The following is a 21,978-nucleotide window of genomic DNA, read 5'->3' as shown; positions in this document are numbered from 1 at the left end:
GCCACCCCCTGTTTCTTCGCAGCGCATGAGGACCACACCTGTGTTGGAAAGCGCCTATCTCTCATCCTCCTAGTATCCTTGGAGAGAAGGTGTGTTTCTTGCAACAAACATACCTCACCCTCACCCCCCTCCAGTAGCGACAAGATGGCAGCACGTTTAACCGGGCTATTGAGGCCCCTTACATTCAAGCTAACAATTTTCAAGTCTTTCCCCATGGTCGTATCACAGAACTAGAAGCCTTAAACGGCGGACTGGTAGTACTCATAGACCGACGCGGAGCCCCCCACCCCCTTGACCCTCTTCGTCCCCTCCCCCCCTCCCCATCAAAGAAAAACCTGTTAATAATAATAATAATAATAATAATAATCCACATTTGTATAGCGCACAATCACCCGTTAGGGTCTCTAGGCGCTGGGGGGCCGTCGGGAAGATTAAGCAAGCTATTGCCCAGAGTCACATGGTGCTGGGCTAACCTGCCGCCGGTGTCGGGGATCGAACCCTGATCCCCAGATTCCAGCGTCAGTCGCCCTGGCCGCGGCGCCACACCTCTCCCACCACAAACCCCAACAGTGTGACCGCCCCCCCCCCAATCAAAACAAGCAGAAAGGGAGAACAATAGTCCGTCGAACAAATCCAAAGAGCAAGGGGACATGGCCCAAGCACCCCTTTCACCCAGGTCCTGATGCAGGACAACCCCCATGGTGAGGACGATGGAACATTACCCATCAGGATCTCGTAGACAGTCTCCTCCGGCACCAGCTAGCGGCCTGCAGGGGCAAGTAAAGGACCCGGAACTCATGTGCACGCCGGGGCCTCCGTCACCTTTGCCACCTTTGCCACCGCAGCTCCTCTCTCTCTCTCAAACTAATTGACAGGTCGGGCTTCGTCGATTTCGCTGGCTTGCCCACCTTTTGCCACTCTGCGGAGTGACACCGCTGCCGACTAGGGGAGGTTGTGGTGCTAGTCGGGGTAGTGGAACGGTCCAATCCCAAGATTTGCCGGGCCGCCTCCAGCGACCGAACCTGGATCAGCTTACCGTCCCACTTAAAAATAAGCCGAAATGGATGTCCACACGAGTAGGGAACCCCTTTCTCCCTCAGAAAGTTCGTAACAGGCCTGAAGTCTCTCCGCTTTGCCAAGGTGGAGGCCGCCAGATCCTGGTACAACACCGGCCGATGTTCTCGGAACTCGAGGGGGGTGAGCTCACGTGCCTTTCTCAAAATCTGTTCCTTAAGCTGAAAGTCATGGACGCATACCAAAATATCTGTGGGAGGAGCTTTGGATTCCCTCGGCAGCCCAACCCTGTGTACTCTGTCCATTTGGATCTCCACCAGATCCTCTTCATTCAAGATGTGCCGGAAGAGAGCCTCAACATACTCCCGCAGGTCTGCCCCCTCACCCTTCCACGGAACAGCTCGTATCCTTATATTGTTGTGGCAAGACCTATTCTCTAGATCCTCCGTGTGCGCCTGCAGATCCAGGTTTTGCTCCGTGAGGCGTAAAACATCTTGTTGGAGCCGGTGCACATCCTCAGCAGTCCCTAAATAGTGCTCCTCCAGCGTCGCCACCCTCTCCCCCACTGCATCCACATCGTGACGCACCTCTCTCAAGTCCGATGCGAGCTGGGAACGCAGTTCCTGGATATCCTCTTTTATTGCGGCGAACAGTTCGATCATGAAGGCTTTGGTGGCAGGGGCCTCGCCGTCGTCGGGTCGCTGGGACTTGTCGGCTGCCGTCGAAGGCCGCTGCAGCGAAACTTTTGGTGCATTTTCTTTCGGCAGTTTGTCCTTTTTCGGCCTGGTCGTCGCCATATTGACCCCCACTCGTGGCACCACAGGTGCGGAATCCACTGCGAAGGCCTCACTGTTAGCACCTCCACCCCCCCCGAATCACACACCGGAAAGGTCTCCACGGTCCGCAGTCCTCTCGTCACTGACGGTAGACCGCCGCACTCCACACGTGGGACACTGGAGCCTCCTAAGTGGGCTCACTACTGTAGACAAGTAAGACGGAGGGGGAGGTGAGCGTCGACAGCAGGGCCCCCAATGCCGCCAGCAGTCCCCAACGGTCTGCTCCCCTTTCGCGTTGACAGTCCACACTCGCACTGCGCCGTGTCCAGCCACCACCTGGCGCTATGCTCCCCACTGTCCTGCTGTCCTCAGGGCGTCGGCGTCCGCGGCCGCCCCAACAGCTCTCCCTGACTGCCAAGCGCTACGAATTGCGGCGGAGGCCGGACCTCATTAGCACCCCGGGCGGCTCCTTAGTCCGCCAATGCTGGGAACCACCTGCGCTCGTCTACGAGGTAGCGGGCGGCTGCGACTCTCTGTCCAGCCCCGGGGTATCTGCCTGCTGTCTGCGGGGGAGCGCCACTGGTCGCAACGCGGCCCTCCACTCAGTTAGCCGATGCGCCGGCCCTCTCGAGCTCCTCGCCGCACTTCACGCCCACCAGGGGCCCGGCAGGTCCAGGGCGGTGCGACCGCAGGCCGCAGGTCGTCGCCTAGCACTCGGGGAGCTCTCTTACCCCCAAGTCCGTCTAGACGGCGGAGGGCCGCGGGTCTCCGTAGGGTTCCTCCCGACCTCTCTCTCAGCTGCAGTCCTCTCCCAGACGCCTGTCTCTGCACGCTGCGATGACACCTACAGTGTCTTCCTGCGCTCCCCACCGGGAGCGCCACGGCGGCCGGCCGCCGGGAACGCGACTCCCTGGCCTCGCGTCCCGCGCAGGCCGCACCTCGGCCCGTCTCCGCTGCGGCGCAGTGCTCCGCGCTCTCACACCGCTCAAACATCCGGAGCCGCCCCGGGGCACCGGAGACCTCCTCTGGGCAGGAACCGAGCACCCTGCAGGGGTAAATACAAAGCTATTGAAAGTCGGCGCCGGAGGGACTACACAACACGTCCTACTCCGCCGCCATCTTAGCCACGCCCCCTGGTCTGCTGCTCAACCTCTTTAAAAGTCACAGTGGCCTTTTTAGGCTCACAAAATGCCACAAAGTTGGCATTTTGTTTATCTCTCCTTTTACAGTTGGCAAGGCCTTTTCACATTTCAGAAACCACACATAGTGGTCACTTTTTCTTCAATAACAACCTCAAGGGCTGTACCACACTTGTTGAATTGTAGATAGAATTTAAATAATATTCTGCCAGATCAATAAATCACCTAGCTTGGCTGCCTTTGTATATCTAATAAAGCAGAGTTCAAACAGGTTAATCCAAACAGGGGGTAAGTGGCATGTGTTGAGAGAAAGCCCCCATTCAGGTCACTTGTTACACATGCTGTAGTTCCTCTTACAAAATAAGACCATACCAGGTTCCAAATTAGTCTCATTAAGAAGAGATGTATAGTAAATACAGAGTAACACCACCCAGGACAGGATATCTCTGCAAGAAGCAGCAAATGACCGAAGCCCCCAATACCCTTCATTACATTTCTGATGACATATCAAAATTCCACATTTTATGCAAGTTAAAGGTGAAATCATAGCACAAGGTCTAGACTGCTGTGTTAGGTTGCGCTGAAATATCGGGATATTTTAGTATAGCACAACTATAGAAAATTCCTTCCTGGAATGGTTATTCCTACATCCTGGTATATAAGGATCTGGGATGCATTCCACTTCAACCAAAGTTAGGGTAAAACTCCTATTATACTAACTCAAGATTTGGTCCACCTCTATATAATATAGAGTTGCTTCTACAGAATTCACTGAGAGTTTTAATTGGAAGTTATCACCATGGCTTTTGCACGTGTATTAACCCCTTCCGTGCGGCGCCCGTTCAGCGGACGCTGCGTGCACTACCTCGGTAGTGCTGCGCACGTCCGCTGAATGTTCCGGCCCCGCCCGCGCAATAGAACGTTTCGCACCAGCGCGGAACGTTCAGCGGAGGGGTTAAACAATAAGTAATACAGGACATAACACCATTTAGTTCCAGCATAATATATCCACCAAAAAAGGTGCCTCAGCATTAAAATATGAGTACTACTGTTCGTTCAGGTGTCAATTGTTAAGTGCTCCTGAAAACCTACTTTTGGGGAGTCAATTTCTAGATTTTTAATATGATAGGATGTGGCACTCGTATCGGAATTGGGTTACATCTCAAAAATAATATTACATTTTGTTATGTTTTGTCTAAGAATTTTAACGTTGGCCTTGACCACTTTTAAATGCTGGGTGGATAATCTCCCTTCCACTCTTGCAGTTTCAGCTTAGACACAATGGGATTGGCGATTTCTTGCTATTTTTCATTGTTTATATGATATTTCAAAAGAACTGGCTGATTCCACTACTCGAAGCGGAGTATAATGTGATTACTGTTTTCCACAACACAATTTACAATAATGTTCTTTTGCCATAATATTTTAGACCAAAGTAATCATTACATTGTACGGCAAAAAAACAAAATTTTGCTTAAAGCAAATATCAAATGTAAGATTTGTTAACATTCACTGAAGTATATTGTTGGGGCAGGAATGTACCCTGCAAAGAGTACCTGTCCCAGGGCCTCGATGAGCGCAATAAGCACTCCCTTATAGTGTACAGAGGGAAAGTGTCCCTGTCTTGGGTTTAGCACATTAGTTGGGGTGACAGAATACCTTATCTTAAGATCTCCTCTACTTGATCAGACCTCATAAAATAGATTTGTCCACTCCCAAACAAGCGACCTTACCTTTAAGTTTAACCATCAAAGAGATACCACAATTGGGGCCACCTTCCAGTGCCTTACTACTAATTGCGTAAATGGAGTGAGGAGAACACACCCCTGAGGGAAATACAGGAACCCTGAAGAAGATCATTAACGCCGGTGCACATGCAATGTTTTTCTGAATTCACAAATTAGCCAAGTTCTTAACCAACAAGTCTGCAATCGAACCTCCAAGTGCACCACCTTTCAGCTGCCACGTCATCACCCCAACGCGGATCTGAAGTGTGCAAATCAAAATTACGGACTGCACTGTAAACTTTTTTGATTGAACTATCAAACAAGAAACCCCAATCACCAGAGGACCACAGACACCTACCCTGGATCCATACCAAGATCTGCAATGTTCAATTCCAAGTTCTGTATTATTGCACTTCTATGTACCCTCTATCTAGTTTGGCTGCTGCAACACCTATCCACTGTTAGAGAACCGCCTGGCTAAATGTAGTCTGTTCAGAAACTATCACAGCACTTGCTTAGGGAACTCTTCCATGTCACTTATAATTACACCTAGCCCAACACTAGCATTCCGCATGCACTACACAGCACCCTTTTACACAACAGGAGGTATCAGCCTATGACCGACGTAGGCTCCAAGACAACAGCCAGGTCGTGTTACATCGGTTCGCTGATACAGCATGAAATAGGCGCAGACTGACTTTACTTGTTCCGAGACATAGTCCATGAAAAAGCAAAATGCCTTATCCACTTATACCTATGCAGAATCAGGGCCAAAATCCAGTGTAACAAGGTAGGACCCCACAGAGTAGTAGTGAACCTGACCCTATACGTGACCATCCTGACAGCTCTATATCTTTTCACCAAGCCTAGGAATATCCAAACTGAGCTAGACAGGATGTGCCAAAAAGAGTAGCATAGGAGAGGATAATGTTTGGCCCAGAGAAGAGATTCTTGGAAGTAGCGAAACCCCCAACTCGATGCACAAACATATCCGCTCCTGCCTCAGTTTGCGCTCCAAGGGTGGCCCTTAGCGTGTTTGGGGCAGTCTTCTTTAACAACAAGTGGACCCCAGACATGGAGTTCGTGTGTAGGGCCGTCCCGCTCAATGATACAAAGGGCAGTGGGTTTCATCAGGGAGGGTCGAACCAAAGCATAGATACCCCATGTCAGGAAATCTGGGATACCAAGGTGAATGGATGCACTTGGCTAGAAGGGAAGGAGCAACGCCTAATTGTACAGAAACTTACACTCTATTCCTTATGTTTCAGGGGTAAAGGAATGGTTCCACTGGGCACGAATTAAAACTGCGGAACAATCCTGCACATTTCGGATTTGCAATGGGGCACCTCCACGCTGATGAATATGTACTGGCAATGCGGCGCATTTGCCTACACTCAACTCATCCTTGGATGAGGCGAACTTTGTTCCCTCGTAACCATACACGCCCGACCCTGGTCATTCCCTGGGAAGAACTATCAAGATTTGTACCTACACCCTCTAAGGAAAAAGACAACCTTGCTGCATCAGGTTCGTAAAAATGAACTGTGGATTATTTTGGCTGGGCTCAGTACAAGGACATGCCAAAAGAATTCGGGCTGATCTCGGACTCACAACTATTGTCGGAGGGTCCATACCTTTCTTCACCGTGCAGACAAAAGCCATTGCCCGCTAGTTCCAAATAAGCAGGGAGAATTGCTTAAAATATGAACAGCTCTGAGTTCAGCCTTAATTAGATCAAGGAAGAACATAGAGCAATCCGCATCATGGTGATGCAACATCAGTATGTGTTAGACTTAATGACCGTGATGGAGGAAGGAGTGTGTGTCAAGATTGGCGAGTCCTGCTGCACGTATATCCCAGGAAACGACCTAGATAATGGGGCATTGACTATTGCCATCCCGGCACTGCACCGGTTACAAAGAGACATGCATGATGAGGGAGGTGCCCCTCAGCAGGAGTGGTTCTCAAATTGGTTCTCCTCGCTCCTCCGGTGGCTTTTCATCATGTTCTTGTTTGTGAGTAGTCCCATGTCATGCGGGATTTCCTGCTGTAAAAACTCAGTCCTCTAATTGCGTAGAATGCATGTAACTAGGGAAGTAGCAATTGTCAAAACCGACGAACAACAAACCCCCAATAAAGTAATTGTCATGAAATATGGGTTAGATAGTGTAGTTGAAAATTCAACTAGAGGGGGAAATGTTAATATTGAAAAAGTCGATGTCAATATGAATAATGATACATTTATGTATAAAAACCAAATTGCATCTTTATTGATGAATTTGCCAGTTGTGAACTCCACGTCAACCCGACTGAGAAATACATAATTAGGCAGGCACTGAGACCCTGGTCCGAGGCCTCTGATTGACAGGTCACTGGGTGGCACGTGGCCGGCAGACAAGTGCGCAAATAGGTAATCCCAGATCAATCCCACAGATAGGCGCAGCAACACCACAGTGGTCCAGGGAGATTGGCCCCAATAAAGCATGGATGGCCAGAGGGGTGCACTTGCTCCTAAAACACCATCAAGTCAGATGCCAAATGAAGTTAGGAACACATAGCCAATCAGGACAAAGCACACAGAGTATACACAGATCACAACCTCACTGTGTCAGACATCTGAAAATGTTACCCACTGGCTGCATTGTTTCCAAGCAAGATCGAGGCACAGCTGTATTTCTCATCCAACACATACATTTATGACTCCAAAGACAGAGGTTCACATTCCTTACCAGAAAAGGATAGCCTGAACTATTTTACTGCATTCAATTAACTGTATATATGCACATGTCAGACAGATTATAAATTAAGACAGTCCTCAGACGCTAAGCCTCCGACTGTGCTCCAGGCCGCATTGTTTACTTAAAAAAACTGTTACTATTTTGCAAATGCCTCGTCTCTTGTTTTTTCAAGTTATTTTATGTTCAAGTAACTGCAGTATGAAGGGTGAAAGCAGTAGGATGATTAGCACCTTCAGATCTTGTTTATTTTCAGTAAATAGTTTCTTTTTTGATAACTGTTCTTCGTAGATACTTTTTAATACTCTGATGTGTTTCTCATGAGTTTCATCATTTGTAAACAGTGTGGTATAGAGTAAAGTCTCTTCATAGAGTACGCATTGTTTACAGCACCCAGTTCTCTACTAATATCTACTTCATTTCTCAATGTAAGTTCAGTGAATTTCAGGTGTTTGATACAGATAAAAGCTGTCTGTAGTAGGTCATTTGTTTTTAGAACTGACATTCACTATTTTTAGGTACTTTGCTTTCTGTGAACAGTTGTATACAGATTGAACACTGTACTCAATGATTTCCTATGTATCTGTGGTTAATTGTTAAATTGAACTATGATAGCTGTAAACTGTATGGTATAGGGTCAATGCTGGACAGAAAGCATGCTTTCTACACCTAAGGTAGTTGTTATCTGTGATGGCAGTAATGATGGTTGATATTCGCCTGAGCTATTTACACTTACTGTCAGACCTCTAATGCCATAGTAATTTATAGAGCAATATGTGGGAAAACAAAGCTTGAATGGTGTCACCAATTATGTAAATTGAGTTGTCATCAGTGATGTCATAAATGATGTCACAGAACATGGCATGAGTGTTGTGATGTGATGTCATATATGAGGTTATAAGCAGAGTATGACAGGGTAGCAAATTACACTTAGTGCTGCTAACTATAACTAGTGAATTTCTGTTTTTTTTTTGTTAAAAATGTTAATTTTGTCAATGACGAATGTACCTAACTACAATGTTAACCTTTGGTTTTTTCAGTGGATTTACAAATTTTTTGTTGTTGTTGTTTTTACAACGAAAACAGATTTTTCTTTCACACCTAACTATAACGTTACTTTAACCTTTGATTTTTCCATTCCATTTCTAGGTTGTTTATTTTAACATAAAGAAATACTTAATTACTATAGGTAAATGCACCCCCACCACACTCAGCTGCAGCCGACCCCCCCTTCATATAGTCCAACCCCTTTTCCATACAGCCAACCCAACAATGCGCACAACCTTCACAATGCTTATGGGGAGGGACGAAAGCAGCCCCCTTCCCTGGGTCTCTCCGGGGATCCCATCTCCTGAGGTCAAGCGCAATAAAAGGTTGGTGTCCACTTAGAGCACTCATCATACTGTCACTGGGGGCTGCAAGGAAAGCCCCAAAGCCCCAAAGCCCCAGCCGGCTCCCCGCACACAGCAGGAGAAGGCATTGCTCCTGCCAGCTAATAATGTTGCTCCCTGCGGGCAGGAGCAATCGTTTCATCTGTTTCCCTGCCCACTTCAGTGCTATGAAATATCTGCTCCCAGCTGGCGGGACCATTTTTGAAGCTCCCGTCAGCTGGGAGCGGACTTGGTGTTTGCTCCTGCACAGGGTAACCTCTATGTCCCGGGGATGGGCTTCCAGGGACATAGCGTATGAGCCAGCCCCAGGGGTTGGGGTCCATGAGGCCATTAAATGGCTCAGGGTGGGCTCCCTGGTGCCTTTTCTGGCTCGGGGAGGAGGGCCCCTGCCCCATTTTCTTAAATTTGGCCCCAGGAGTGGGCTCCCGAGGGCCTTTACAGGCTTGGGGAGGGGGCCACGTATCCCCCCTCCCCATAAAAAGTAAAGTCGCCCTGGGGTTGGGCTCTTTGGGGCTCCTGGGTCCATTGTGGATGGGGGGAGCATGTCCCCCCTCCTCATATAAATAATTTGTGGCCCCAGTGGTGGGCTTCCCAGGGCCTTTGCAGGCTTGGGGAGGGGGGCCATGCAGCCGCCACTTCCCATATATTTTTTTTGTTTTAAGAACTTCAGGACAGGGGACCAAGGGCCCGATGTAGGTCGGTCGGTAACGGCCGAAAATCGGTATTTTCGGCCGTTACCGACCGGTATTTAGTAAATGGTATGTAGGGCCACATATTTTACAGAATCGGTAAATTTACCGATCAGTAAATTTACCGATTCTGTAAAATACCGAATCGGTATTTATACCGATTCGGTAATTTTGATATGTAGGTGGGACTCTTCTGAGTCCCACAACCCTTACCGAATATGTATTTTACCATCAAATATATTTGATGGTAAAATACCGATTCCGGTGTGCATGCACATGTGTGCATGCACACCTGTGTCATATGACAGGCAGACCTGCCCTTAGGGCAGGTATGCCTGCCACATGGCACCCCAAACCTTTTTTGGGGGTGCTAGAGGGTGTCAAAGTGAAACCCCCTGCACCCTTGTCAAAATCTGTATTTACCGATTCGGTAAATACCGACCGGTAATGCCCCATTCATTCCTATGGGCTTCAAAGCCCATAGGAATGAATGGGGCATTACCGGTCGGTATTTACCGAATCGGTAAATACAGATATTTACCGATTCGGTAAAAGGAACATCTGGATGTTCCTACATATCCACCCCTTAGATTTACCGATTTTTAATTACCGATTCGGTAAAATTCGGTAATTAAAAATCGGTAAATCTATTTTACCTACATCGGGGCCTAAGTCCTTTAACCCCTTCGACGCTCATGACGAGCTGGGCTCGTCATGAGGTAGCCTCCTCGCACGCTCATGACGAGCCCAGCTCGTCATGTAAAGTGCGTTTTTTAAAATCTGAGCACAGGGGCAGAATTTCGCTAGCGCTCATGTGGTTAATGGCTGCCAGAAACATTTTTCACATGTAGTTCGCAGCCAATCCGAGTGCTTGCTCGAGTCGGACTCCAGCAAGAACGAGATGGCTCAAGGGAAATAAAGTTCCATGGACTAATTAGAACGCTCTACATTTAAACTTGCGCTCCCGCAAGAGTCAACTACCAGAATATACAATTATTTTTTTACCCTTCATTTCTCAAAAACTACCTAACTGATTTACACCAATTCACAAAAAAGCACAACCTGCAGACCACGATCTAGCCTCCTGCCATATTTGGTGTGATTCTGTTCAGCAGTTTTTGCTGTAGCCAATCTTAAAGCCAGATCACCCCAAAACTTTCCAGGATGGAGCTTAGGTAGATGACCTTTTTTGGGAACGTTTTGTGAACATTCGTCAAATGGGGCCAAAGTTATTAGCAAATCAAAAAAACGTTCTTTCTATGAAAGCAGACCCAACTATAATTACCTAGTTGCGAGGTACATATGTACCCAGACAGAAGGGGATGTTACATATAAAACATAATGCAACACCATGAAAGGGGATTTAGTTGGGTTTACACAGGAAACAAAATCCAATAAAATAAACATAATCAAAACTAAGCCATATATAAACATTAAGAGGGGCATAGGGACCTTTACTGCTGAAAAACAAGATAATTAGACAAGACAATTGAGATAGAATGGATAGACAGATTGATAAGATAAATACTATAGGTATGGGGTGGTATTTCTGTTCCTCTGACAGGATGACAACTTAGGCAGTGCCCAGGAGAATCCAATTATTTTCAAAGATGTCTCCCCATCACAGGCAGATGTCAGATGACACCTGAACAGGCCCCTTCTTTATTCCTCTAGCCAGTCAGGCACAATCATGGTGTGGGGGGAGCAGCCCTCAGAACAATTTCAGAGCGACAACAGAGATGGAGCTGCTCATTTCCTGGCCACCACTCTAGGGTGGGCACACAGGCTGTGAACATGGCAAGAAAGGTAGCACCATCTTAGATTTAGGCAGGGAGGAGCATCTTGGGCCTACGGGAAGTGTGCAAAAGTGGGTAGGGTAACCTCTGGAAACCTTTGTACCATCAGTTAGGGAGGAACTATGACTCACACCGACCTGCAGGCTGGTGCCAGACTTAAATGTGGTCTCCCCAGTACCCTCCTCAGAACTCAATTGAACCTTTGGAAGTTAAGAAGAGGACTCAACCTGCTGTCTGAGATGAGCCATGAACGACTGGACCTGACCTCTCCCTTGTAACTAGGATCCTACGTGTCATATGGCTGATCTGTTCAAGCTACAAGACACATATCCTGCAATTGCCCAGCTGACCAATTTCAACTGGACCTGCCCTGGAAACTGCTGGAGACTTCAGATGAAGTGAGTCTTGACCCCGAAGTGTTATTTCTAAGATCTTGGAACCCTCAGCAGTGTCAAAGTGTATTCCTCTAACATCCTGAGAAACCTGTGACTTAAAAACCTTTTGGGCTCCACAGACCTCCAGACGAAGGTGCATTGCCACTGGGATGTGGATTCAGGTTTACCCCATTCCAAGCTTTTCCCATCAGCAAATCTGTTTCAGTGGGACTTTCCGGAAAAGGTTTTTGACCTCAAGTAGCCCTCTTTGGCTACAACAAGAAGCCTTCCGCCACTAGAGATAGTCGAGCTCCAAAAAAGTGACTAAATGTGAACGTAGAAATCTTCACCAAGCAAAGGTGGCAAAAGTATCGGCAGGCGAGGGACCTTCCTTGGGTAACAAATTTAAATTTCTACTGCACAGCACTTTCCCACCAAAAGTCAACAGCTTCACCTGGACCTAGTCTGACGAATACCTAACCTCACAGAGCCCTTCTCTACCAAAACCTGCAGGCATGAACTGATGAGATGGTGGAGTTCCATTTCAGAAACTCAGCATGAAGAAAAACGTTTGACTGGATCAAACCCAGTTTCTATAGCTAGCCAGCCTGCACTCAATAATGGTTGTCCTCAAATCGCACCTTGCTCCAGGTCTACCACCACTAGTTCACCGTGGTAGATGATTAATGCTATTTTGATGCTATTTTTTTTTTACTTTTGAAAAAACATATTTTGATGAAATTTTATTTAATAAAATATAGTCGGAGGAGCTACGCGGGCATCCAAGATGGTCGCGTGAGCACAGAGCTCCCCTGACCTGTGCCACCCCTCTCGATTATCCTGGCAACATCCTGATTTCGTCGACGGGCTTTTGTTCGTATATCCTTGCTGATCATCGGACACTTTGAAATATCGAATTCGGACTTCGGGATCCACTTTTACGCGGTTTCTACGTTCTGAGGCCCACCCCGAGGCAGACCGGGGGTTCGGTTTCGGAACAGGCCGTGGAGTAGTTGATCAACAACGGCTGCAAGGGTCCCCTTCGGGTCGACCCCTCCTGACTTTCGGTTTCGATTCTGCTCCCGGCTCCGCTGGCAGGGGTGCTGCCTTTCACTGTCTTCGACTGGCCCGTTGCTCTTCTCCTGTCGGGGGCTACCCGGCTGCCTGCTTACGGCTCGTTCTACTTGTGCCTGCAGAGATTGGCCTTGGTCTTGTTGATTGTTTGGACACTTTCTCCCGGCTATTTTCACCAGGTCGCAGGGACCCCTTCGGGGTCCCTTTTCCAATATGGCCACCGGACAGCCTCTCGAGAAGCGGAAGACTAAGGCACCTCTCCGTGGCGGCCAACATCAGACCAACACCATGGACCACTATGCCCATGCCATGGGGTCGCCCGGCGCTGTAAGGCGTGTATCGGACACTACTAAGGCCCTCTTTCTGGTGTCTTCAGACCCATCTTTGAAAGACATTATGGGAGCCATTACCGCTGTGCAGGCCTCCATGGGGCAACAGTACGAGGCCTTGGCTACTAAGATTGACACGGTGGCCATCGACATCACGCTGATTAAAGCGGATCTTTCGAAAACCAATGAGAGAGTGGAATCGTTGGGCTTGAAGACTTCCAGTTTGGTCACTGATGCCTCGGACGCCCAAGCGGAAATTGATGCTCTTCGATCCTCACATAACCAAATGGCCCGTCGTCTTGAGGACTACGAAAATAGGGCCCGCCGCAATAATATACGCCTTGTCGGTGTTCCGGAGGGTTCCGAAACTGAAGGAGCTGATCTCCTGGTTGAGGACTTGATTGCCAACCATCTGTCTCCCGCGGGGCTTAGTAAGTTCTTTGCGGTTGAACGGGCTCATCGTGTTCCCGGCAGGAAGGCTACGCTGGGTGCTCATCCGAGACCCATAATCGCTAGGCTATTCCATTTTCGAGATCGGGACGCAGTGCTGCAGGCTTCTCGAGATAAAGGACCGGTGAAATTTGAGAACGCTTCTATTTCTTTTTATCCGGACTTTTCGCCGCTTGTCCAGAAGCAAAGACTTGGATTTCGGGGGGTCAAACGGAGATTGCGAGACTTGGGCCTGAAATACTCCTTGTTGTTCCCGACCAGGCTGAGAATTGAATATCGGGAATGTACATTCTTTTTTGACCGCCCTGATGCGGTCAGTGACTGGCTTGATACACTCACTGAGGGACTTGATCACACCGGACACCCTGGCGGCGCTGAAGGGGGTGCTGCCGAATGAGGACTTCGCCCTTGGATCCCGGCGCCTGGACTTTTGTCTGCTGTATCAGCTGAGTTTGGCCTTGGGACTTCTTAGGCCTGGATCTGCCCGGGGGTGGCGGGGGGTGAACGGGGACTCTTCCTCCTCCTGGGTTCTTAGCGTAGTTTAGTTTAGTCATGGGGCGACAGGCACACTGCAAGTTGGGGTGGCTCTTTAGTCTTACGCAGGGGTGCAGGGGGGGGGGGAGTATCATGGGTGAGTTTGGGGGTGGGGGGGTGTTTGTGTGTTTTTGTTTCTTCACGAGGCATCGTATTGATTGTGGTGTTCTATGTGGGTCCTGCTCCTTTCATGCATCGGGGATGGGGGGCGGTGAGTTGAGACTTTTATCCTGGAACGTCAATGGTTTGGGGGACAGGATTAAGCGGGGTATTGTTTTGAGATTCCTTAGGCGCCATTCCCCCGACATTGTCCTCTTACAAGAGACCCATTTAATAGGCAACGCTTGTCAGGCTCTTAATCAACGTGGTTACCGCCTAGTGGCCCACGCAGGGTTTACATCTGGGTCTAGAGGGGCTGGCATCCTTCTTCGGTCCTCTCTCCCTTTTGCAGTTGACGAGATTAAACTTGATGACAGGGGACGCTATGCTGTGCTCTCTGGCAGATGGGAGGGGAAGACCTTGTCTATACTTTCTGTTTATGTTCCCCCGGGTCTGCAGTCCTTAACCTTTGCTGACTTGTGTAGCGTCCTTTTGGGTCTTCCTAAAGGGCTTCTGATCCTGGGTGGGGACTTTAATTCTGTTGTCTCTGGCACTTCTGATCGGCATCCACCCAGGGATCTTCCTAGGGCGCACAGGTGGCTTAGCGACTTGTTAGAGACTTTTGGGCTTGTTGACGCTTGGAGGCTGCTACACCCTACACAACTGCAGTACTCTTCCACTCTGGGGCCCATGCTAGTTTGTCCAGACTGGACTACTTTTTATTGCCGGCAGTTCAGTCTACCTCTATCAGGGAAATCCGTCTGCTCCCCAGGGGAATCTCGGATCCCTCCCCATTGTGGCTCCGTTACGAGGTTGGTGTGGGAGTCGAGGGTAGGGTGGCTCCGATCAACCCATGGTACTTTCATAATCCCCTGACCCGTTCCAGCCTTGTTAAAGCCATTGAAAACTACTTTGATGAAAATGTGGGGTCTGTCTCCTCGGCTGTTTCGTTGTGGGAAGCGTTTAAAACAGTGATACGTGGGCATTCTTTATCCCTGATAGCTGCTGCGAAACAGGCCACTACAATGGAGGTTGTGCGGGTGGAATCGGAGATTGCTGCTCTAGAGGACGATCTCCGTCTTGGTGTAACTAGCGCCAAACTGCATTCCCTTGCTTTGAAACAGGCGGCCTACAAGGCTCTCGTTACAGATGCAGCGAAAGTGATGTACAGGGAGCAGCAGGGGAGATTGTATGATGTGGGTGATAAAGCGGGCAAGTTGTTGGCGTGGCTGGATAAGAAGGAGAGAGTGAATCGTGTGGTCCCAGTGGTTAAACGGCTTGATGGTGAGTGTGTTACAGACCCCGTTGGGATCGTTCAGTGTTTCGCGGATCACTTTGAGACTCTGTATACCTCAGTCTGTGATCGAGATGAGGAAGACTCTCGTTCACTGTTGCGGGACATTGCTTTGCCTCGCCTTTCTGACTCGGATAGGGACCTCCTGGACGCCCCGTTGTCGATGGACGAAATCGCTGTAGCGATTCGCTCCCTCCGCTCGGGTAAGGCGTTGGGCCCCAATGGTTTGCCCATTGAACTCTATAAGCTGCGACCCGACAAAATGGCGCCCCATTTACGGGACATGTTTCTCGAGGCTCTGGAGTCGGGTTCCCTCCCCAGGGACCAACGACTTGCTACCATTGTTGTTATTCCTAAAGAAGGTAAACCTCGAGATCGATGTACCTCCTATAGGCCTATCTCATTGCTTAACGCCGAGCCCAAGATTTTGGCGAAAACTCTGGCTAACCGTTTGGTCACTGTGATCGGGGATCTGATCCATCCGGATCAGTCCGGTTTTATTCCGCACCGCAACACTGCTTTAAACCCGCGTAGACTCCACGGGGTTCTCGCGAGAGCTGGGACGCTTTCGGAACCAGCCATTTTGGTTTCTCTCGACGCTACCATGGCCTTCGATACTATCGAATGGCCCTACCTGTGGGCGGCCCTCTTGAAATTCGGGTTTGGGCCAGGCTTTATAGCCTGGGTAAAGCTTCTTTATGAGAATCCCTTGGCCCAGGTAGTGGTTAACGGACGAGTTTCTTGCATCTTTGAGCTTGGACGGGGCACTCGGCAGGGCTGTCCACTGTTTCCTCTGCTCTTTGCTCTCGCTCTTGAGCCGCTGGCGGAATGGCTCCGTTGGGAACCGTCCATGCGGGGCATTCGATGGTCCCCTGATTTCGAGGATCGAGTCTCGTTGTATGCGGACGACATCCTTCTATATCTTACCTCGCCAAGGAAGTCTCTCAACGTGCTTTTTGATGTGCTTGCTTCCTTCGGCAATAACTCTGGTCTTGTTATCAATTGGGCTAAATCCTGCGTCTACGTTTTGGCAGGAGATCTTCCTCCGCTGCCGCGTAGATTTCCAATTCAGGTGATGACGACCGGTTTTAAGTACTTGGGGATTCATGTTTCCCTTGACCCCGCTGTGCGCTATAGCCTTAACCTGTTGCCTCCCCGTCAGCGGCTTAAACTTGATGTAGCTCGCTGGCGTAGGTTGCCACTATCGCCCCTCGGCAGAGCGGCGCTCTTTAAAATGATGTCTTTGCCCCGTTTTTTGTACGCACTACAAAATTCCTTTGATCCGATTGCTTCCGGCTACTTCCGTGAAGTGGAAAGTCTGCAGAGGCAACTTATCTGGGATGGGCGTGCCCGTATCGCCCTTTCCAAGCTTACACTTCCATGGTATGATGGCGGTATAGCCCTCCCGGACATCCGACGTTATTACTGGGCGTCCCAGCTCAGCGCGATTAATCACGCGACCTACTCCTTGGGCCCTGCTCCGGTGTTTTCCATGGATAGGCTTATCCTTCCAGGAGGGTCTTTTAGTAGAGCACTGTACTCCGGTGGTCATCGCGGAACACTGACCGGTCCCACTAAGATTGCTGTGCGAGTGTGGCGTGATGCGACTACGGCCCTGGGATGGAGTGATAGATTCACTCTGGCCACCCCCCTGTATGATTCGGAATGCTTGGGTTCTCTGTGGCGGACGAAAGGCTTTGATAAATGGGACATGATTGGTATTAGTAGAGTGGGTGACTTGTGGTCGAAGGGGACGGTCAAGTCCTTTGATGCGCTGCGTCTGGAGTATGAACTGGGTGACACTGAATTCTTCCGATATGCCCAGGTCCGCCACGCTTTGTTGTCCGTTTTCCCAGCGGGCACTGACATCCCTGAGTCCTCCCCTTTGGTAGACCGCATTCTGGATTGTCACGTACCTGATAGTACGATCTCCTTAATATACAAGAAGCTTATTAACAACAGAGCTGATTTACTGGTTCGTCTTAGAGATGCGTGGTGCTCTGACGGCCTGGAATTGGACGACAAGGACTGGCAATCGGCTTTGTCCTCGCCAACGGAGGTTGCTATTCCTGCCCGTTTGCGGTTCGTCCAGTTGAAGATACTTCACAGAGTGTATGTCACTGGGCCCTGTTTGGTTCGGATGGGGTCTTCCGCGGATGGGTTATGCAAGCGTGGCTGTGGTATGACTGGCACCTTTCTCCACATATTGTGGGAATGCCCGGATATGGTACGATTCTGGGCCCGAGTGCATGATGTCATGAAGAGTGTTACAGGAGTGTCTCTGCTGCCCGAAGCCAGGCGTTGTCTGCTTAATGTTTGGGAGCCTAATGATTACAACTCCGCGCAAATTACGTGGGCGACCTTTGGAAACATGGTCGCCAAAAGGGACATTGCCCAGCTTTGGGGTTCACATAGGCCACCTACCTTGTCCACGTCGAAAGAAAACATGGATTGGTGTATGTTTCGAGAGAAGACTGTGTACCTTTCCCGGGGCCGTCCCAAGAAATGGGGTAGTGTCTGGTCCCAATGGAATGCATATCGGGGTAATCTTTGTACTCCCCCTCAGGATCTGTCCTCCGAAGTGTCTTTATCCCCCTGATTGGCGTTGATTCGTTATTCTTGATGCATTTGTTGCTTGTCTCCTTGCCTGCCCCTACCTCTATCTTACCCGTCTGTAATATGTGAATTTTGTTCTCGAGCTCCGCCCACATGGATCCAGGACGATATACTGCATTGCTTCTTGCCTTGTGAAGTTTGTTGTTATTGTATGTCTGTTACTTTTCAATAAAAACTTTAAAAAAAAATATATATATATATAGTCTATATTTTTAAAAATAGGTTTGGGATTTTTTTTGTGTTTTGACTTTATTACTGTTTTGGTACCGCAAATACTTTATATTCCCTTTAAGTTAAGCATGTCTGCTCTGTGCCATAGCCACCACGGGTGAAGCACAGTTAAATTTAGTGACTGACCATAGCAAGGACTGTGATTATCATTTGAGTGGAATAGTTACCTCCCTCAACTAATACCCCGATTCGCCAGAAGGGAATATTGGGAGGGGGTGGGTCCAACATATGTTGGCAGTGGTGTGAAGAGGAAGATTCATATCATAGATCCACATGTGGTGATTCTGTAGTTGTGTTCAAGGTTTCTGGACCCAAGTGAAGCAGAAAATCAGAGCAGTCACCACTGCCCTACTCCCCCTTGATCCCCGGATGGTGCTTCTAGTGGAGAATAACAACAAAGATTTATGTCCATTGGCGATGCCAATGGGAGACATATCACAGCTATTGTTAGCTAGGAGGTTGATTGTCACTTATAGGCGGAAAGGCCCAAAGTAGTCAACGTTGGCATTATGGTAGTGTAAAACCTGGAACTTTTAAGCTATGGAAAAATTGACCGCAATCCTCCAGAACACAATTCCTTGTTTTGAACGGACATGGACACTGATTCTTAATCTTACATACCATAACAGACAACCTCATGGAATGAGGGTTAAGCACACTCCCTTCTTTTGTTGGTGTCTGGGCTGGAGGCTGAATCAAGTAATGATTCGGACTAGATCATCCTTCAATGGTAAAATAAAATGGAGGGTGCATAGGGTTGGGGACTGACTGGTTTAATTACGGTGTGTAATCAAACCAAACATTAAATCCAAACCTGCATTACTTACACATTTCACCATACCCACAAATACTTGACCATGATCATTTAGACTATTCTCCCAGCTCCTAACATGTCTCAACACTTACTTTCATCCTTCCTGATAGCAGTTTACTACCACCAGCTCAATAGTACATGCGCTAGTCAAAGCAGGGACGCAAAAAAGGCTTCCACTCATCTTACATGTTGTTTATCTTTTGCGTGTCTTCTCACACCTACTCAATTCAACCAAAGACCTACTGTCAAATACTCATACACTGTTAATTGTTCACCTTGAATCACCTCTACATCAGTGACAATAATTAAATACCAGTTGTATATGTTAAGGAATTTTCATTATCCTCCCTTACATCAAAATTGATTTCATGCAAGGGTTGTCTCCAGCTGATCTGCTCTAGAACTCCCTCCCCATTCAAACTACATTTAATGAAATACTGAAGACTTTCACTCAGGTTAGCTAATAAGCTAAGCTTACCTCTCTTATTAACGCAATTATCCTTTACTTGGCATCCATCTGGCTCATACTCCGCACATTTACAAATCTGTTCAGGCACCTCCCCTCAGTTCTTAAATTTGACAATCACACCTCTTTTGAAAATACCTTTTTGGACCCTTACTTTCCCCAGAACTACCATCCCAACACATTATCTACTGAGGCACCTGTAAAAGCAGGGTTGACTTCAACCAAGGGATTGAATGTGGGGTAGAAGAGCGATACCGCAGGAACACAATGCTACAGCTATTGCTTTGGTTTGTCACCAGCCTATCAAGAATGGGGAGAATAACCAGTGGTTAGGGAATAGAGAGTGAAGAACCAATCATGACAAATGAGCCATTTTTCAACTTACCTCCTCTGGAAACTCTTCGCCAACAAGAGCCATAATCAATGAGGTCTTCCCCACCTGGGCTGCAAAGAAGAGAAAAAGAACAACATGAGTACTGAAATTCGAGCAGAAGACAAACTATAAGGTTTCACACTGGCCTGTACAAATAAAGCAGCTGCTCTATCTCATACTTCCCACCTCAGTACGACAAGCATTCTGTGGATTCTACACAACATTGATCTGCCAGATAACCTTGTTCTGGCGAATAAGCCAAGAGATCAAAATGTCGCATTGATGTAATAATAGAAACAAAGAGTGTATTAAACATAAAGCAAACTGATGCCATACATTTGGATTCTGGTACAGGAAAAATAACACACTGTGGTACTTGCTTGCAGAAAACAAATCATATACAGACATCACATTATCGACATTAGTGCAGCATATTACTGAGTCAGCCACCATAGTGCCTTGCTGCAAACAGTTTATGCCGGAGAGAACTAACATAGTCCTTGACTGACACACTCAGCGCTGGGACACCATCAGCGCAGCACTCCCTGAGATACAACAGTCAAAGATAAGTCTCCCACTCATAGTTTCACATACAGGGAACATTGTTAAGACGCAACCACTTCAAGCCTCATCTGTAGGGCACATTGTTGAGGTACAAACACTGGAGCTTGAAATTAAAGGGGTTCCAGCCGGGAGGTTTCCCTTGTCAGAAGGAATCTTTCATTGACAGAGTGCAAATGTTGCCTTTTATGAGCACACAAACATCTACACAGCTTTAATACAATACCTCAAACCTACAGACAGCGCCTTTGTGTTTTACTTGTATCCACCCCCCCCTTCTTTCTGAAAAAGGAGAGCTTTTGCAGCACACAGCCCATTACATTCTAAACAATGAACTCTAATCTCTCTCAGGCTGTGTGCAGCAACCCTGTGTGTTTCCACGCAGCTAGGAGAAGTGGTTTTAGTGTGAGGGGCAGTAAGTGCTCCAGGCAGCAAAGCCTATAGTATATAAGACTGCTGATGGAACACACACTTCAAAAGCCACTAGATGTAAGCAGGCAGGCAGAGGCGAAGAAGAGTTAGCACTTCAGATAGCATATATATGTTTCAATCTTTCATGGAAGCCAAAGGTAGAGCTGTTTGCGGATGGGTGTACACTTTAAACACGCTTAAATACAAAGGTGGTTCTGTTGGGTAACGCCAATCTCTTTGAAAGTAGGCAAGGTGCGCTCTGTACACATTAGAAACAAACTCTCTGAAACAAGAACATATGGAGAGGAATCGGATATTTCAAAAAGTACTTTATATTCGTAGTGAGGTACACATATTGCATCTGAATTACTTCATTCCATGATGTGGTAATAAGACCGTCAAAAGGTGTGAGAAATAGTGACTGTAGGTGAAGAGTGATCAGTGCATCAAAAACAGTGACACATATGTAAAAAATTATTATATACAAGGGTTTAGGGTGGCCAGAGTTTTGATTCTTCTCCAAGGAGACAAGGAGTTCCTGGAGTATCTGGACCAGTGGTAAAGCGTCTACGTTTTACCACTTCCTGCCTTACGTACTGTCCCCCTCTCCGTCCCACCCAGTCTTGATAAAGACCCGCCGCGACCACCAACTGGGGCGCTACAGGGTCGAAACGTCGACGCTTTACCACTGGTCCAGATACTCCAGGAGCATGTACAGGAACTCCTTGTCTCCTTGGAGAAGAATCAAAACTCTGGCCACCCTAAACCCTTGTATATAATAATTTTGTACATATGTGTCACTGTTTTTGATGCACTGATCACTCTTCACCTACAGTCACTATTTCTCACACCTTTTGACGGTCTTATTACCACATCATGGAATGAAGTAATTCAGATGTAATATGTTTACCTCACTACGAATATAAAGTACTTTTTGAAATATCCGATTCCTCTCCATATGTTCTTGTTTCAGAGAGTTTGTTTCTAATGTGTACAGAGCGCACCTTGCCTACTTTCAAAGAGATTGGTGTTACCCAACAGAACCACCTTTGTATTTAAACACCATTACCCAGGTTCTGAGGGAC

At 48.0% G+C, this 21,978-nt stretch overlaps 1 protein-coding gene across 2 annotated transcripts in view; it reads right to left on the bottom strand.

The window, feature by feature from the left end:
- Positions 1-21,978, bottom strand: part of LOC144784260 (mitochondrial Rho GTPase 2-like) — a 1,917,079-nt gene that overhangs the window by 320,045 nt on the left and 1,575,056 nt on the right. For both annotated transcript variants that reach the window (XM_078662926.1, XM_078662928.1), the window contains one exon: positions 19,934-19,992. In XM_078662926.1, coding sequence (XP_078519052.1) covers positions 19,934-19,992 — 59 coding nt within the window. The remainder of the gene's footprint in view (positions 1-19,933; positions 19,993-21,978) is intronic.

The sequence above is a fragment of the Lissotriton helveticus genome, chromosome 10, assembly GCF_964261635.1.
Source record: "Lissotriton helveticus chromosome 10, aLisHel1.1, whole genome shotgun sequence".
NCBI lineage: Eukaryota > Metazoa > Chordata > Amphibia > Caudata > Salamandridae > Lissotriton > Lissotriton helveticus.
The sequence above is the reverse complement of the archived record's forward strand: the minus strand, read 5'-3'. Positions and strand labels throughout refer to the sequence as shown.